The sequence below is a fragment of the Bos indicus genome, chromosome 26 (assembly GCF_029378745.1).
Source record: "Bos indicus isolate NIAB-ARS_2022 breed Sahiwal x Tharparkar chromosome 26, NIAB-ARS_B.indTharparkar_mat_pri_1.0, whole genome shotgun sequence".
NCBI classification, from domain to species: Eukaryota; Metazoa; Chordata; class Mammalia; order Artiodactyla; family Bovidae; genus Bos; species Bos indicus.
Genome location: NC_091785.1, coordinates 21,079,493 through 21,096,246, shown reverse-complemented (window position 1 = coordinate 21,096,246; position 16,754 = coordinate 21,079,493). Strand labels below are relative to the sequence as shown.

The 16,754-nt window shown below is 44.8% G+C and overlaps 2 protein-coding genes and 1 pseudogene across 5 annotated transcripts in view; 2 read left to right on the top strand and 1 right to left on the bottom strand.

Annotated features, from left to right (window-relative positions):
- Positions 1-3,930, top strand: part of PKD2L1 (polycystin 2 like 1, transient receptor potential cation channel) — a 77,211-nt gene extending 73,281 nt beyond the window's left edge. For all 4 annotated transcript variants that reach the window (XM_070780653.1, XM_070780650.1, XM_070780651.1 and 1 more), the window contains 3 exons: positions 2,305-2,426; positions 2,680-2,803; positions 3,113-3,930. In XM_070780653.1, the coding sequence (XP_070636754.1) occupies positions 2,305-2,426; positions 2,680-2,803; positions 3,113-3,181 (315 nt within the window). In that variant the 3' untranslated portion in view covers positions 3,182-3,930. The remainder of the gene's footprint in view (positions 1-2,304; positions 2,427-2,679; positions 2,804-3,112) is intronic.
- LOC109553236 (centromere protein N pseudogene) lies at positions 22-1,781 on the bottom strand (annotated as a pseudogene).
- A 1,925-nt stretch (positions 3,931-5,855) lies between the features above and the next one.
- Positions 5,856-15,505, top strand: BLOC1S2 (biogenesis of lysosomal organelles complex 1 subunit 2). Its single transcript, XM_019953158.2, has 5 exons — positions 5,856-5,957; positions 6,336-6,452; positions 12,524-12,643; positions 13,350-13,454; positions 15,022-15,505. The coding sequence occupies exons 1-5, from the start codon at positions 5,888-5,890 to the stop codon at positions 15,051-15,053; spliced, it is 444 nt and encodes a 147-aa protein (XP_019808717.2). The 5' UTR covers positions 5,856-5,887; the 3' UTR covers positions 15,054-15,505.
- The last annotated feature ends 1,249 nt before the right edge of the window (positions 15,506-16,754 follow it).

The window sequence follows — 16,754 nt, the reverse complement described above, 5'->3', positions numbered from 1 at the left end:
CCATCAGGGAAGCCTCATCAGTCGTTTTTTTTTTTTTTTTTTCCAGTTTTTAAATATCTTTATTTACAAATTGGTATATTACCAGTCAGTTTGAATGCCATATGTGTGATAAAATAGATTATGAGAAATATCATATTTACAATGAAATCATTATTTTGTATAACTGAATCACCTAGTAGGCTACCTCTTGCAATAATAACTTAATGGGCCCAAATGTGCCCTTTGAATGGACCAATTTTATGCTTCTCTTAGAAAATTTTGAGTTCGGTGTAGTTTCTTGGTGCTTCTTTCTGTGATCCAAGTCTTAAGAGAAAATCCCAATGGAACCAGACCTCTCTGGGATTGAGGAGAGACAGGAGTGAAAGAAAAGACATCCTGTCACATCTTAGTCCCGCAACTGCTATGCTTTGCGGCAGGAGGAAAGAATCAGTCCCAAGAATTACATTGAACATTTCCAAATCTTCAATATCAAGGATGAATTTCTAAAACAGGTTTTGTAGATAGAAGCTCTCCAGCTAGTCATTAACTAAAATTCATATGCAATACAGTCAAGGATGCTGTACTTAACAAAAACCACATATAGCTTATTTATCCCTAATTTTAAAATAATTCTTTCCCTTATTGGGTATGCAAGTGAGCAGTGGAGAAAGTGGTGCATCTGCAATACCGGCTGGGGCCAGGGATTTCAGCGCTTCCAGAAGATGCGGGCTAGAGAACTTTACCAGGCACCGGAGGGGCTCTTCTCTCTCAGCCAGGATGCCCCCGTTTAAGTCACTTTTGAATTTCGTTTCAAGCTTATATTGTGCAAATTCTAGTCTTGGTTGAGGATAGTCTCCAAAAATTTCTTGAGTCACTCTCTGCACTCTTTCTTTTTCAACTTTGTTTTCATGAATGATCCTTGAATCCATATTTATATCTAGCCCAAGGCTTCCTTCTTGTAGAGATGTAGTACAGTTGTGAGTTTCAAAGCTCTGATTATACTGTTTAAAAACAATAGCCTTAAGAGAGTCCAGATATCGGCTTCTGAGGTCCATTTTCACAATCTGATGGTGTTTGCTAGCAACTGTCAGTGCCTGACCCAGAAGGGGTAGATTGCTCTTCAGTCGGGAGGACGAAGTGAAGGCATATGGAGTTTGGGAATAGTATACCACGTAAGCAGGTTTGTACTGGTTTGGCTTTTTATACTGTGTTCCCCAGGCAATTCGAATCCATACCGAGTTCTCCTCGGCGTCTCTGAAGCTGACTGTCACATTTTTTAATGCTCTCTGAAGAATTTTCTTGAATGAACTTTTGAATTGTTCCATATCAAAAAGATCAATGTCGTCACCTGGTGCTTTACTCATCTGAAAAACATCCCAAATTTTCTGGTGCCGATGAAACTGAGTATAAATGATGTCTAAATGGGCTGCGTCATTGAGACTCGCACGGTTCTCCTCACAAAGCAGAACCAAGTCCTGAACAATAGATTCCTTTCTCTGCCGAAAGTTTACGGTCTGCAGTTGATTTTCAGACAAAAAATTCCAGGTTTTTAGGATTGTCATCATTTCAGTCATTGGGATTTTCAAGATGGTCCTCCTGAAAAACTCGGCAAGAGTTTCATCCATCTCTTTGGCACTTGGGACCCGTGGCAGTCACAAGAGAGTCGCCTCAGAGTCGTGGGACGTGGCTTCTTCTAGGCTCCCGCCACATCCCGCCGGATCCCACGCCGCCGGGTTCTCGTACCCACATCGCCGGCCGGCTCTCTCCTCATCGACTGTTCCCGCCCTCATCAGTCGTTTTTAAAGCTCCCCAGGTGACTCCAGTGCATAGCCAAGGTTGATCATCATTGCTCTAAAACACAGCCTCAGGGAGAAAAGGACCAATTGCCGAGGAATCTCTGACAATTCCTTCAGAGCTCTTGCCCTCTCCTTGGAGTTCTCAAACTCTGACCCTTAGCTGCCCCTCCTATGCCTCTTCATCCCTAGCCTGCATAGACCAAAAAGCCAAGGGCTAAAGGAGCAGTGCCAGGACACTGTCCCTCCTCTCCCTCAACAGAGTTGGCTTCTAGTGAGTGCCCCATTCATCAGTGCTTCAAAGAGCTTGTGTTTTGTTTCTTGGGGAGGTGATTCTCTCCCAGAGGTTAGGCCAGCTTTGTGTCCAGCACCACCACTCTGATTCTGTTGTCTCTAGAGTTTGAGGGGAAAAGGGAATAGCAATAACTATAGCCCAAGGCCTGGTCCTGAGAGCCCATTAGAGCAAGTGATGGAGCAGGAGCTGATGACTTCCCAGAGTCATCTTCTCCCTGACCTCTGACTTCCTGATCAGGTGGCTGTCCATGCTGAGATTGAGAACTTGGGCTGGTCCATTGTGAGGAGCCCACCAGGCGAGTCGAGTCCAAAGCAGGCTGCCAAAACAGGTGGCTGGGTTTCGGGAGAAGAATTCTACACGTACGTGCAGCCAGGGGGCCCAGGGCTGACTGTGTTTATGTCATTCTACCTTGAGCTTCTTTCCACAACCTTCTAACTCCCTATCCTACCCCAGGGAAAACCCCTGTCCCCCTTTAATTCTCCCAGCACCACTGGGCCTTATGTTCTTTGCTCCCATCCGGGCATCCCCTGTTCTGTACCCCCTTCCCCTGGAATCACCCAGCTCTCCAGACACACATTTCTGCTCCTTTGGTCTCTCTCAAATCCTGCACAGGCTCACAAGGAGAGTTTTGCAGCTGGAGACTGTCCTGGAAGGAGTCATGACCCAGGTTGATGCCATGAGGTCAAAGCTGACGATGGTGGAGAGGAAGGGGTGGCTGGCTCCTCTTCCAGGCGCAGTGAGTGGTCCTTCACCTGGCTCTTCCTGGCTCCCCACAGCTGATCTCTACCATCTTTTCTACTCAGTGGATGGAGGCAAAACATTTTTGAAAGATCAGCATTTCAGTCTCCTGGGGCAACATGTTCCCGGTAGTCAGTCTGTCAGTGGAGATCAGGGGGTGGAAAGAAGAACTGAAGTTGTTTCTCTGGCCTGAGGGCGACCTTAGCCTCCAGGAGAGGGTCTGGGGTTGGAGAAACAGATCCAGGTAAAAGGAAAGTGGGACACAAACTCCTCCTCCAAGTGACCTGTCCTTTTTTTCTTCCAACAGGGGGAACAAGGCATTTGGGAGCACCTGCAGGCAGCCCCAGCTGTGACTCCAGCCCCCTGGGGACTCTAGGGCAGGCAGGAGAGTAGTAGGGGAGGGGTCCTAAAGCTTCAGACAGCAGGTTCCTCTGTCACCGCCTCCCCAGAAGCTCCCCCAGCACACGCCCTCCACTTCTAGGGCAGTGGGTGGTACCACTGCTGCTGCCAAACCCCACCCTGTGCCTGGCCTTTTGAGCCAAGGTTTCTGTGTGTAGCTGTATAGCTCTATGAAATATTTCCTGCTGGGCCTCTCACCCCCCGTGGGCTCTGAATTCTGCTGTGATAATTTTTTTTTTTAAGTCAAAAACAATAAAGAAGGGTAATAACTTTCCTGAGCATCTGGATAGCCATGATTTGTGAAAAAAGTAGAAGCTGAGAGAACAGCAATATCTAGATGTCTTCTTACTTGCCAGTGAAACTTTTCCTCTGTGTGTCTTGAGGACAACTGCTGGCAACCATGGGGTTCACTTCTTCCCCATTGGGATTCCATGTGAAAGAGAAGGGGAAGCCAGAGAGGAGGGGACACTTTCTTGCGTGGGGAGAGTACAGTGTTGTAGAGGAGTTGGATTGGTGACCTCCCTCAACCTTCCCCAGCAAAGTCCAGGAAGGCTCAGGGGCAAGTCTGCCTCCAGACGTGCCCCTGAACAGGGAGGGGGGTGTAAACCAGAACAAAGCTGAAGCCTGAGGAGAAGCTGGCCAAGAAACGACCTCCGGATTCTAGGATCTTTGGATAAAATGTGGGGGACTCTGATTCTCTCCTTCCACAGGACATTGTGGGTTTGCCTGGTGATTATCAATAAAATAAAATCCTTAGGAAAACCAGGACTTTGCACTTGCTTTGGGGATGGCAGGAGAAAGAAGAGGAGCTGGAACTGTGACCCATCCTTGTATTAATACTAGGGCTGGAGAAAGCTCACCCCTCCTGGGAAGTGTAGAGCTGGGGCAGTGACAGTGTGAAGAAGCTGGGCTTCCCCAGGAGTCCTGAAGGAAAAACTTCTGACTCATAGGAATGGTTTGAAATGGTGGACACTTTGGAAGGAATGATGCTAAAGCTGAAACTCCAGTACTTTGGCCACCTCATGCGAAGAGTTGACTCGTTGGAAAAGACTCTGATGCTGGGAGGGATTGGGGGCAAGAGGAGAAGGGGACGACAGAGGATGAGATGGCTGGATGGCATCACTGATTTGATGGACGTGAGTCTGAGTGAACTCCAGGAGTTGGTGATGGACAGGGAGGCCTGGCGTGCTGCGATTCATAGGGTCGCAAAGAGTCGGACACGACTGAGCGACTGATCTGATCTGATCTGATGATTGTCCTATTGGAGGAGGTGGAGGTGGTAATCTAGGGTGTTCTGGTCCTTAGAAGGGGTGTGTGTGTGTTTGTGTGTGTGTGCACGAGCACACTGTTGGGTGTGGGCAGTGAGAGTGTAGATGGAGAATAACCAGAGATAAGACAAAAAAGCTCCTACACCAAGATTTCGAGAGTATAGGCCTGCATCTTGACACCTGCTATATCCCCTCTCTCTTCCCTTGTGATCTTTATTCCTCCCTCATTTTGCACATTCCACTGCTCCCCACTTTCTTTTTTCATCCATTCCCTTCACCCATCCCTGTTCTTCCATCCCATCAAATACATTCTATTTGTATTTGAAACAGCTGAATCAATTAAGAACACCAGACTGTATCCTCAGTTCTGAAAATTTATAACTGGACTTCCCTGGTGGTTAAGACTCTGTACTCCCAATGTGGACACATGGGTTCCATCCCCTACAGGGTTGGGGTAACTAAGATCCCACATGCCAGGTGGTGTGACCAGGAAAAAAAAATATGATCTAAGCTTTCTTCAAGAAAGGTTATAGCAACGGAAGAGAAACAGGTGCCAGTCTGCTGTTTGAAAAAAAAAAACGCCCAGTGAGTTGACCTTAATCTAGGACATCGGAAGTGAAGTGAAAGTCACTCAGTACTGTCCGACTCTCTGCGACCCCAAGGACTATACAGTCCATGGAAGTCTCCAGGCCTGAACACTGGGGTGGGTAGCCTTTCCCTTCTCCAGGGGATCTTCCCAACCCAGGGATCAAAATCAGGTCTCCCGCATTGCGGGTGGATTCTTAACCGGCTGAGCCACAAGGGAAGCCCAAGAATACTGGAGTGGGTAGCCTATCCCTTCTCCAGGGGAACTTCCCGATCCAGGAATACGAACTGGGGTCTCCTGCATTGCAGGCGGATTCTTTACCAACTGAACTATCAGGGAAGCGGAAGAGAGAGTGTTTTGGCTCAGGTGTAACGGCCTGAAGGTTTCCCAGAGCCTGGATGAGACTAGCTTCAAAAGCATGGATTTCCTGAGCAGTCCTTCAGCGACTAATACCGGCCAGAGTGAGGATTCTCTGAGGAGGGGCTAACTTGTCTCTTTACCACTTTATAGTCAGCAGGCTACACTGGGCTCGACCCATCCAAGAGGTCGTGGGTCTGTTACTAGGCTAACGATACTTCCAGGGAGTGGCCGCGGGATTGAGTGCATCCTTCGTTCCAGATGTCGGACCCTTGGCAGCGCGTTCACTCACGAAGACTATTTTGGCTTTAAATTTGGCTTAGTGCTTACGCTTGGTTATTATTCTTTACTTGAGACATAACTTAGCCCACAAGCGCAGAATCACAGGGCATTGAACCCAGGGCGGGGAGGGCGGGGCACGCCCAGCGCGCATGCGCAGCACCTCACAACCGGAAGCAGCGCGGGGCAGGGCATGGCGGCGGCGGCGGCGGCGGCGGCGGCCGAGGGTGTCCCCGCGATCCACCGCGAGGAGCCAGTTCGAGGTATGCGGAGTGGACGGGGATGAAGTGTCCGGTGGGGAGGCCTGAGTCTCCGGGTACGGCCCCGAGATGCCGGGGCTCACCTGGCGGGAGCGGGCAGATCGGAGGGGCGCGCCTGTGTGTGAGCGTGTTTGTCCTGTCAGGGCTACTGAGAAAGAGTGGCCCCGAGGTCAAGTGTGGCCTGAGGCCGGTGCAAGGGAGCAGAGGCCTGAGGCAGAGGCGGGTGAGGCTGGAAGGAAGTGAGGGACTTGGAATTACGGCACTTGAGAATGGAGCCGATTTGATGGAATGAGGTCAGGTGGAGGGGTGTGGGGAGAAGCTGCTGTGTCTGGATTAGGACCGGGGCAGGGCGGGGCACTTACTCGTTCTCCTTTGATTCAGATGATGTCGCTGTGGAGACTGCTGAGGAAGCAAAGGAGCCTGCTGAGGCTGACATAAATGAGCTCTGCCGGGACATGTTCTCCAAAATGGCAACTTACCTGACTGGGGAACTGACGGGTGAGGCGCGGTCCGGATGGATGCGGGTAGTGCCGGGCACCACTCGCTGAAGTGGTTTGGCGTTTGGCACAGGCAAACCCGTGAGGTGCTTTAGCAGCGTCAGTGTGCGGCTCCCTCCCTAACCCCATAAACCTTAAAACATGCCTGTTGGAAGTTTGGGGAGGTCAAGAAAGCGTAGGAAAGAAGTCCCTCCCTTCCCTGGAGAAATTCAGGAACTACTTTCAGAAACACAGGATGAACAGCAAGGGCACACTATGTAGCACAGAGAACTGTATTTAATGTCCTATGATAAACCATAATGGAAAAGAATGTAAGGAAAAAAGAATGTGTGTGTGTGTGTGTGTGTGTATGGCTGAGTCACTTTGCTGTACAGCAGTAATTAACACAGCATTGTAAATCAACTGTACTTCAAAAAAAAAAAAAATTGGTGCAGAAACACGTAAGAATACTTAGTACAACCCTGCAGGTCTCCATAGTGTAGACTGAGCCTGAGAAAACGAAAAAGAATTAATCAAGAAGTGCTTTCTTGGGGCAAGTGTATTTTGAAAGGGGTTGTAAAGAATATAAGAATTCATTGGCAGAAAAGTGGGAAATGACTAGTGAGTGAGATAGTATAAGCAAGCTGTTTGTTTGGCTAAAGAGATGTACTTATTAGGTTAAAGGGAACTGGGGAGTGACCAGCAAAATTTGGGGTCTATTAGGTTGGTCTGAGAATTTGATGACCCACTCTTTGAGACATGATTAATTTTTTGGTCCAGTGTGTATTTCCAAGTGAAGCATGACCCACGTGTGGAGGAAGGTCCAAAAAATGAAGTCTGGGTCAAGTGTAGCTTTTCATAAGGGTCTGTTACATTGTTTCACTTCCCCAGGAAGTTGCTGTGAGCTAAATTTGTGAACCAGAATGTATGAGAAAATGCTTGATGAATAGGAGGGGTTGTGAGTCTCCAACAGCCTATTTATTTGTTTATTTCTGAACAAGAGAAACCAAGCAACAAAATCTAGATTTTGTTTATTTATTTATTTATTTATTTTGGCTTTTCTTTAAAAATTCCAAGGACTTGGCAGTGCTCCCATTCTTGCAAGGCTCTAGTTGACTAGAGTTGGGCATTGTCTCCTTTAAATGGACCAGCATGGTGCAGTTTGTCCCTACTACTCCCTGTTTTCTCCCTTTTACTGAGACCCAGTGTCAGTTGCCATGTATTACTCTTCTTATATTGTTTTTTAGTAGTGGTACAGAAATAGTTTTCTGTACCAATGTCTATCAAAATTGATAAAGTAAATGGTAGACTAAGACTAAGAAGATCATACTATTCCAAGAAATGAGAGTGTATTTCTTTGTAGAAGTGAATAATCTTGTGTTTAATATGCAAACACCTGGCTTGCTTCACTCATTTACATAATATTGCTGGTTCCTGGGTATTTGAGTGTGTCACCGTTGTTTGAAAGAGACAAGTTTGATAGCAGTGAGAGTGTGGATATGGAGGAGAGATGGAATAACAATATTTCAGATGAAGAGATATGGTCTGTGACTGAGTGATGGTAAAAGGAGTGGAGAGAGGAGCATGGACCCAAGATCATTACGGAAGTGGAGTTTATAAGACTTGTTGAAGTGGATATTGAGGGATGGGAGCAGCTAAAGACATGTCTGAGGTTTTAAGCCAGTGGTGCCATCAGCCAAAATAGGCAAGTTGGAAAGAGGAACCATGTTTAGTGTGAAAATAATATTTTCAGCTTGGGCTTTGCTGATTTTAGGTATTACTGGGATACTCGGGTGACTGTTCCCAAGACATTCAAGTGACTTGAATATGTGAGTCCAGAGCTCAGAGTGATCAGAGCAGGAGAAACAGATTTGGGAGTCACCTGCCTAGTAGTGTGAGTTTAGGATGTGTAGGAAGAGATTGCCAAGGAAGACCTTAGAGGTAGATAAGAAGACTTGGACTGAAATCTCAGGGAATGCCTGTATTGGGCAATTCGTTTTTATTAACAGTACTTAAAGTACCTAGATTTACAAATGATTTATTATAAAATTTAAAGTGGATTGTAATTTCCCTATGATTGTCATTCTTATCTATACGGATACTTTTTTGAGTTTGAAACTCAAAAACTCTGGGAGTGCCATAGGAATGTGCCACCTATGTAAACATCAGCCATGAGTCACAGCTGAGGAAGAGCTGAGACCAGATAGTTAAGGGAGTTGGATGAGAAGAGATCTGGCATAGACACTCAAAAAGAGCAGTTAGATTAGAAAATGCTATAGCAGCCAAGGAAAGGAGCAGTTCATGGAGAGAGGGAGATCAGTAATGTCAGATACTATGGAGAGGCCCAGGAGGATAATAACTGAGAAAAGGCCAAGGATTTGGTAATTAGGAGAGCACTGACAACCTTGGAGCATGTGATTTCTCTGGGTGTTGGGGACAGAGACCAGATAGGAACGGTTTATACCAGAGAGTGGTGGTGAGGAGGAAGCAGTGAGTGTAAGTTACTCTTTCAAAAGGGTTAACAGTGAAGCTCCTTTGCTTTACTGAGCGAATGATGTAGGTGTAGAATAGAGGGAGTGCTTTGGGGCTGGAGGAAACTGGAATATAGATAGAGAGGAAGGTGCCAGGATGGAGAGAGAATTTGGAAAGGCAAGGGAAAGGAGATGGTTGAAGAGAGGCTCTGAAGAGGTAGAAGGATTGGGATCAGGTACACAGGAGGAGAAGGAGCTGTCTTGGCAAGAATAGGAACACTTCTGCCTCTTGAAAATATATTAAGGTTCAGAGAAGTTTAGAAGTGAGGCAGAAAGATTGAGGCAGTTTATGTAAGTGGGCTTGACTTTTGGGAAAGTTGGAGTAAAGGCCATTTGCTTTGAGTAGGGATGGGGAAGGGAACCAAGGATGTGAGAAGCAGGCAAATAGTTTGGAAAACTCAGTGCATAAAATGGAATACAGAATCACAAGTAGTAAATGAGTTACTAAGAAGTGTTGAGGTCCTGCTGCTGCTGCTGCTAAGTCACTTCAGTCGTGTCCAACTCTGTGCGACCCAATGGAAGGCAGCCCACCAGGCTCCCCCGTCCCTGGGATTCTCCAGGCAAGCACTGGAGTGGGTTGCCATTTCCTTCTCCAATGCATGAAAGTGAAAAGTGAAAGTGAAGTCGCTCAGTTGTGTCTGACCCTCAGTGACCCCATGGACTGCAGCCTTCCAGGCTCCTCCGTCCCTGGGATTCTCCAGGCAATAGTACTGGAGTGGGGTGCCATTGCCTTCTCCGGTTGAGGTCTTAGTTGACTTTATATATATTTTGATTGATATATATATATCTTTTCCCCATCTCTTCTACATTTATTTGCAAAGCTGTTTTTTTCCTTATTTTCAATTGATGGTAATTGCTTTACTATGTTGTGTTAGCTTCTGCCATACAACAGTGTGAATCAGCTCGAAGTATTCATAGGTTCCATCCCTCTTGAACCTTCCCCTCTCCCCTCACCCCCAGGTTGTCACAGAGCACTGGGTTGAAGTTCCCTGTGTTACAGCAACGTCCCACTAGCTATCTGTTTTACGTATGGTAATGTATATGTCTTAGTGCTGCTCTCTCAATTTGTCCCACCCTCTCCTTCCCCTGTGTGTCCACAAGTCTGTTTTCTATGTCTCTATTCCTGGCCTACAAATAAGTTCATCAGTACGAATTTTCTAGATTCCACGCTATGCTAAGTTGCTTCAGTTGTGTCCGAATCTGTGCGACCCTATAGACAGCAGCCCCCCAGGCTCCCCCATCCCCGGGATTCTCCAGGCAAGAACGCTGGAGTGGGTTGCCATTTCCTTCTCCCTAGATTCCATATGTATGTGTTAATAAACACTATTTGTTTTTCTCTTTCTGACTTAACTTCACTCTATATAGCAGGCTCTAGGTTCATCTATCTCAGTAGGACTGACTCAAGCTCATTCCTTTCTATGACTAATATTCCATTATATATATATATGTACCACAACTTCTTTATCCCTTCATCTGTCGGTGGACATCTAAGTTGCTTCCATTTCTTGGCTATTGTAAATAGTGTTGTAATGTACATTAGGGTCAGTTCAGTTCAGTTCAGTCGCTCAGTCGTGTCCGACTCTTTGCGACCCCATGAACTGCAGCACACCAGGCCTCCCTGTCCATCACCAACTCCCAGAGTCCACCCAAATCCATGTCCATTGAGTTGGTGATGCCATCCAACCATCTCATCCTGTCGTCCCCTTCTCCTCCTGTCCTCAGTCTTTCCCAGCATCAGGGTCTTTTCAAATGAGTCAGCTCTTCGCATCAGGTGGGCAAATTATGCTTTTCTCAGGGTATATGCGCAGTAGTGGGACTGCTGGGTCATATGGTAGTTTTATTCTTTGTTTTTTAAGGACTCTCAATACTGTTCTCCATAGTGGCAGTATCAAGTTACATTCCCACCAACAGTGCAAGAGGGTTCCCTTTTCTCCACATCCTCTGCAGCATTTATTGTTTGTAGAGTTTTAAAACAATTATTTATTTACTTAGCTTTGGCTGTGCTGAGTCTTCATTGCTGCACGGGCTTTTCTTGAGTTGTGGCGAGTGGGTGCTACTCTCTGGTTGCAGTGCACAGGCTTCTCACTGTAGTGGCTTCTCTTTGTTGTGGAGCATGGGCTCTAGGGCACTCGGGCTTCAGTAGTTGCAGAATACAGGCTCAGAGTTGGGGCTCACGGGCTTAGTTGCTCTGCAGCATGTAGGATCTTCCTGGATCAGGAGTTGAACCCCTATCTCTTGAATTGGCAGGTGGATTCTTTACCACTGAATCACCAAGGGAGCCCCATTTGTAGATTTTTTTTGATGATGGCCATTTTGACCAGTGTTGAGGTGATGACCTCACTGTAGTTGTGATTTGCATTTCTCTAGTAATGAGCAATGGAGAAGGCAATGGCACCCCACTCCAGTATTCTTGCCTGGAGAATCCCATGGGCGGAGGAGCCTGGTAGGCTGCAGTTCATGGGGTCGTTAAAAGTCAGACACGACTGAGTGACTTCACTTTCACTTTTCACTTTCATGCATTGGAGAAGGAAATGGCAACCCACTCCAGTGTTCTTGCCTGGAGAATCCCAGGGATGGGGGAGCCTGGTGGGCTGCTGTCTATGGGGTCCCACAGAGTTGGAAACGACTGAAGCGACTTAGCAGCAGGAGCAGCAGTAATGAGCGATGTTGAGCCTTTTTCACATGTTTATTAGCCATCTGTATGTATCTGTGGAGAAGGCAATAGCACCCCACTCCAGTACTCTTGCTTGGAAAATCCCATGGACGGAGGGGCCTGTTAGGCTGTAATCCATGGGGTTGCTAAGAGTCGGACACGACTGAGCGACTTCACTTTCACTTTTCACTTTCATGCATTGGAGAAGAAAATGGCAACCCACTCCAGTGTTCTTGCCTGGAGAATCCCAGGGACGGGGGAGCCTGGTGGGCTGCTGTCTATGGGGTCGCACAGAGTTGGAAACGACTGAAGTGACTTAGCATATGTATCTGTATTTATGGTACAGTCTGCCCAGTTATATGATGTCACATTAGGGAGACCAAGACTGCTTGCTTCACCTCCCTTTTTCTGGTACATGAGTTTATCTTTTACCTTTCTAACTACGATCCTGAAGCTTCTGGATTTTATTTGGTTTGAATAGTTTGCCAGTTGTTGCCTGAATTCCTACTTAGACATTTAGAATACATATGTGTGTGCATAAGTTGCTTCACTCATATCCTGCTCTTTGCGACCCTATGGACTATAGCCCTCCAGGCTTCTCTGTCCATGGGATTCTCCAGGCAAGAATACTGGAGTGAATTGCCACACCCTCCTTCAGGTGATCTTCCGAACCCAGGGATCAAACCCACGGCTCCTGCAGCTCCTGCACTGCAGGCAGATTCTTTACTGCTGAGCCACCAGGGAAGCCCTAGAGTACATAGGCTGAGTATAAATGTCATAGATCAGAAGGGGCCTGCTTCTTTGACATTCCCTAGATCCTGCCTTGAACTGCCATTTGGTCATTAATTCCACATTCTAGTCATCTACACAAATCTTAAAGGTATCACATCTTCTGTGTTTGTTTTAAAGCGACCAGTGAAGACTATAAGCTCCTGGAAAATATGAATAAACTAACCAGCCTGAAGTATCTTGAAATGAAAGATATTGCTATAAACATTAGTAGAAACTTAAAGGACTTAAACCAGAAGTGTAAGTAATAATTTTACAATTAAACATATTTGTTTGTATTTAATGTTCATTTGTGCTTGAGGGAGTGGAGAAGGGAAGGGAACATGGTCTCTGTCCTCAGGTAGCTCATTTTCTAAAAGTGAATTACAAAGTTAAAGTGAATTTTTTCCACTCTGAGGATTACTGTGCTTTGGTGGTACAGTTATTTCTGCTTCTGAATCTTGAGTTGATCCATTTATTTCCAGAAAAATGGGGCAGAGGAAAGGTGGCCAGATTCTAGGGAATTAACTTAACAATGAAATCCGTAAAGGACTACTTTATAAACAGAAAACCATAACATATATAATCATAATATGCTGCTTTAGTTGGCAGAATATATTTTCCTGTTGACTTATATTTGTGTTCCCTGTCTATAGGGCTCTCCTTCTTGGTCTGGGAGTACCTAAGAAACTGAGTCAGTAATGGAAAGATTGCTTGAGGAGCAAGGAATTTCAAAGAGAGGAAAACTAGTAGATGAGAGAGACTTAACTTTGTTTAGGTCACCAGTCATACCTGATCAGCTAGCTACTGTCTTCTAAGGCATGTGCCCTGCCAGTGATCAGAATCATGTCACTCCACCTACTCTGTCTTAGGCAGAGCTGACCAGACACTAGCATGCTTACTTTCCACCTTTTTCTACATTCCTTGTTGATGCTGTATAAACCCTGGTCTGTCTTTGTTTTCAAAGATGCTGGACTGCAGCCTTATCTGGATCAGATCAACATAATTGAGGAGCAAGTAGCAGCTCTTGAGCAGGCAGCCTACAAGTTGGATGCATATTCAAAAAAACTGGGTAACCATTTTTATTTGTTTTGATTTGATAAGAGCACCCTCCTCCCAGTATGACCATATGATAGTTAACATTTATGGTATGCCTACAGTGATCTATTTTAATCTTCACAAAACCTCTGGAGAGTAACTTTTTATGACTAGTAGTAATAAAATAACATTTCCTGAGTGCTTAATAACATATCAGGCACTGTTCTTAATATTTTGTGCCTATCATTTTTTTTAATCCTTTGATCTCTGAGGTAAGTACATGATTTTTAGCCCCATTCTATTGAAGAGGAAGCTGTGGTTGAAGGAGTTATAACTGGCTTAAGGACAGCAGAGTTGCACAGTGAAAGTGCTTAAGGACACAAAGTTAGTATATAGAAGAGCTGTATTCCAAACTATGATTGATTTCAAAGCTCAGGCATTTAATTGTGGTTCAGCAGGCTGAAGCATCTTTAATAATGTAGATGCACATCTCAGAAATAGAGTAGGCAGTCCAATCAAGCCTTTCTTAAGGGGTTACTTTTCCTTTAAGGAAGAAACTGGTACTAGTGTTGATGCCTTGCTACCTGACTCTGGCTCTTATATCCATGGTTAAAAATAACACAGTTGTTAAAAAAAAAAACACGTTGTTTTTACCCTAGATATAATTTACATGTTATTTTTGATCATTGACAGTTGTTGACTACTTGAAGCGATTGGTTTGTAGCAGACTGAGATTTGACATGGGTGGTAGTTAACATTGTCCACAATTAAATTTACTAAATGGTGACTGTGAACTTTAGAAAGCATTGTGCCAGATGCGTACAGGGTTTTAAAGAAAGGGGGAATCTATAACATTAAGGGGTTTACTTGATGGTCTTTTAAATTCCTATATCTTTCAAAATTGTTTTCCTAGTGTGTATGAAGGATAGGAATAAGAAAATAAAAGGAGAAATGTACTTGAGTTTTCAGTCTGGCTCTCAGAGGGTGCCTGGGACAGAGCCTGGAGGGGCAAGTGCTTCCTATGCTTTTCTAAGGCTCCTGGTGGCTCCAGTGCTAATACGTTTGCTTAACCCTGGTAGAGTGTCTGAGCAGGTGCTGTTGACAGGGCTAGAATGTAGGGAACTCATTTTAGATTCTTGGTTATGTGTATGGATATTTGACTCCTTAAGTTGAGCACACTGATTATATTTGGACAGATATCCAAATATCTGTCGTAGCTAATAATGATAGTTAGCATTTATGGTGTACCCGTAATTTGGATACAATTTGGACAGCTACAAGGACTGAAGTTAATAGATATTTTTTAAAATGTAATAGACATTTTTAAATTTGCCTGGAAATGCTAACTAAAGAGTATCTTTGTAAGAGCTGATTTTGTTTTTTTAATGTTTTAATTTTTGGCCACATTGCACAGGCATGTGGGATCTTAGTTCCCCGACCAGGGATCAAGCCTGCGCCCTCTGCATTGGGAGGTGAAATCTTAATTACTGGACCACGGGGGAAGTCTTTTTTATTTTTTTCTTTCTTTCTCCCTCTCTCTCTTTTTTTATAAGAGCCCATTTTAAAAGATATAACTCTTCCTCTCCCTCTCCCCACTGCAGAAGCCAAGTACAAGAAGCTGGAGAAGCGATGAAAAACAACTGTGGGGACAAAGTCTTTTTTAATGTGGAAAGAATGTTTTATAAGACCTGAATCTTCAGGTTGATGAATTGTGAAAACTCCTCAAAAGGCAACTACGCTGGTCGTCCCAGAAACATCGCAACATTGGAGTAAACTGGAGAACTGTGGCTATCCTTGGAGGAACTTCTTTTGAGGCAGAATCCTCAGAAACTCAACACTTATAACTCCTTACCTTTTACTTGAATGCTTCATCATCCATTCAGGACAAAGAGTTTCTCAAAGTTCAGATAAACCTGGGCCTGCCAGTAGAATCAAATGAGAGGACCTCTTTTCCCTGGTAGCAGTTGATTACTGTATTATTTTCTTAAATGGTTGGTTTTTGAGTTACTGTGTAAAAGGTGGTTTTTGTCTATCAAGGATGTAATGTATTGCTAACAAGATTCTAAATTAAAAAAGGAAAACAAAGCAGTCTTGTTCTTGTCAGTTTATTACCTTGTGAATGTCAGTAATTTACTTTTCCATACATTGCAAATAACAGAAAATCTTAAAACTGTCTCAGGCCAAGTCTTCTAGACTGAACAGAAACAGTGGAAGGAGTGTCATTGCGATAGCTTGGTGTATGTGATGGGCCCCTCCTGTCTCCTCTTTATGAGTCAGATGGCTAGAGACGGATGACACTTGGCATGTGTGCTCACTTTTGGAAATATAACAGGATGTGTGTATGTTAGGTGGGGAGGTGGGGCTGCCACCCAGGCTACTCAATAAGTAAAGCATTTTATAAAATATCTTCCTACTTGTGTCTGCAGCGTCAGGGGAGCTTCCGCGAACCTGGCTGTATTCTTTTCAGACTACAGACATCAGAGGGTACTTACTAACCAGTCTGGAAGACAGTCAGTCATATCCAGAGTGGGGTATCAGCAGTTACGAAGGTGCCTGAGGTCCCCAATTCCATTTCCAAAAGAGTTCTTAACTCTGTAATTTCCCACCATTTAAGTTCTAGAAGTCTTCCATGATCCTCTGCTTCTCTGAACCGTTGCTGTGGTCTCTTCTCATCTTAACTATGCCTCTAACCTGTAGTCTATGCTACTGGCAGATCAGTCTTTCTAAAATGTAAACTGGCCATATTACTCCTGCTTGGAATTGTCTTATGACTTCTCATGGTGTCTTTGAAAAAGCCAGACTCTTTTTTTTTTAAACTTAGAAACCAACATTTTAATAAGTATTTCGTATTACTTTTGTGTTTCTGAGGAAGTAGTCAAATGTAATTCCCTTTGGTTCTTTATTAAACTTTTTGTAACTTTTTCATATAAGATTTGAAGCATTTGGCCAGATACACACCCTGACACAAACTCGCATTTTGAAATTGGTATCAATATATAGAGGCAACAACATCCCCAATTCTATTCAGGGTTCTCCTAAGGTAAAGTTGAAAATACCATAGTTTTAATCTTTCATTCTATTAATGTATTACATTTATTGATTTGTGTGTGTTGAACCATCTTTGTGGGCTTCCCTGATAGCCCAGTTGGTAAAGAATCCACCTGCAATGCAGGAGACCCTGGTTCAGTTCTTGGGTCGGGAAGATCCACTGGAGAAGGGATAGGCTACCCACTCCAGTATTCTTGGGCTTCCCTTGTGGCTCACCTGATAAAGAATCCGCGTGCAATGCAGGAGACCTGGGTTTGATCCCTGGGTTGGGAAGATCCCCTGGAGA

What these genes read in the sequence shown, in the direction of transcription:
- BLOC1S2 (XM_019953158.2), top strand. Translation starts at nt 5,888, where the DNA reads ATGGCGGCGGCGGCGGCGGCGGCGGCGGCCGAGGGTGTCCCCGCGATC. An exon ending in CCGCGAGGAGCCAGTTCGAG is followed by an intron (nt 5,958 to 6,335) that starts GTATGCGGAGTG and finishes CCTTTGATTCAG; the next exon opens with ATGATGTCGCTGTGGAGACT. An exon ending in AAAGGACTTAAACCAGAAGT is followed by an intron (nt 12,644 to 13,349) that starts GTAAGTAATAAT and finishes TTGTTTTCAAAG; the next exon opens with ATGCTGGACTGCAGCCTTAT.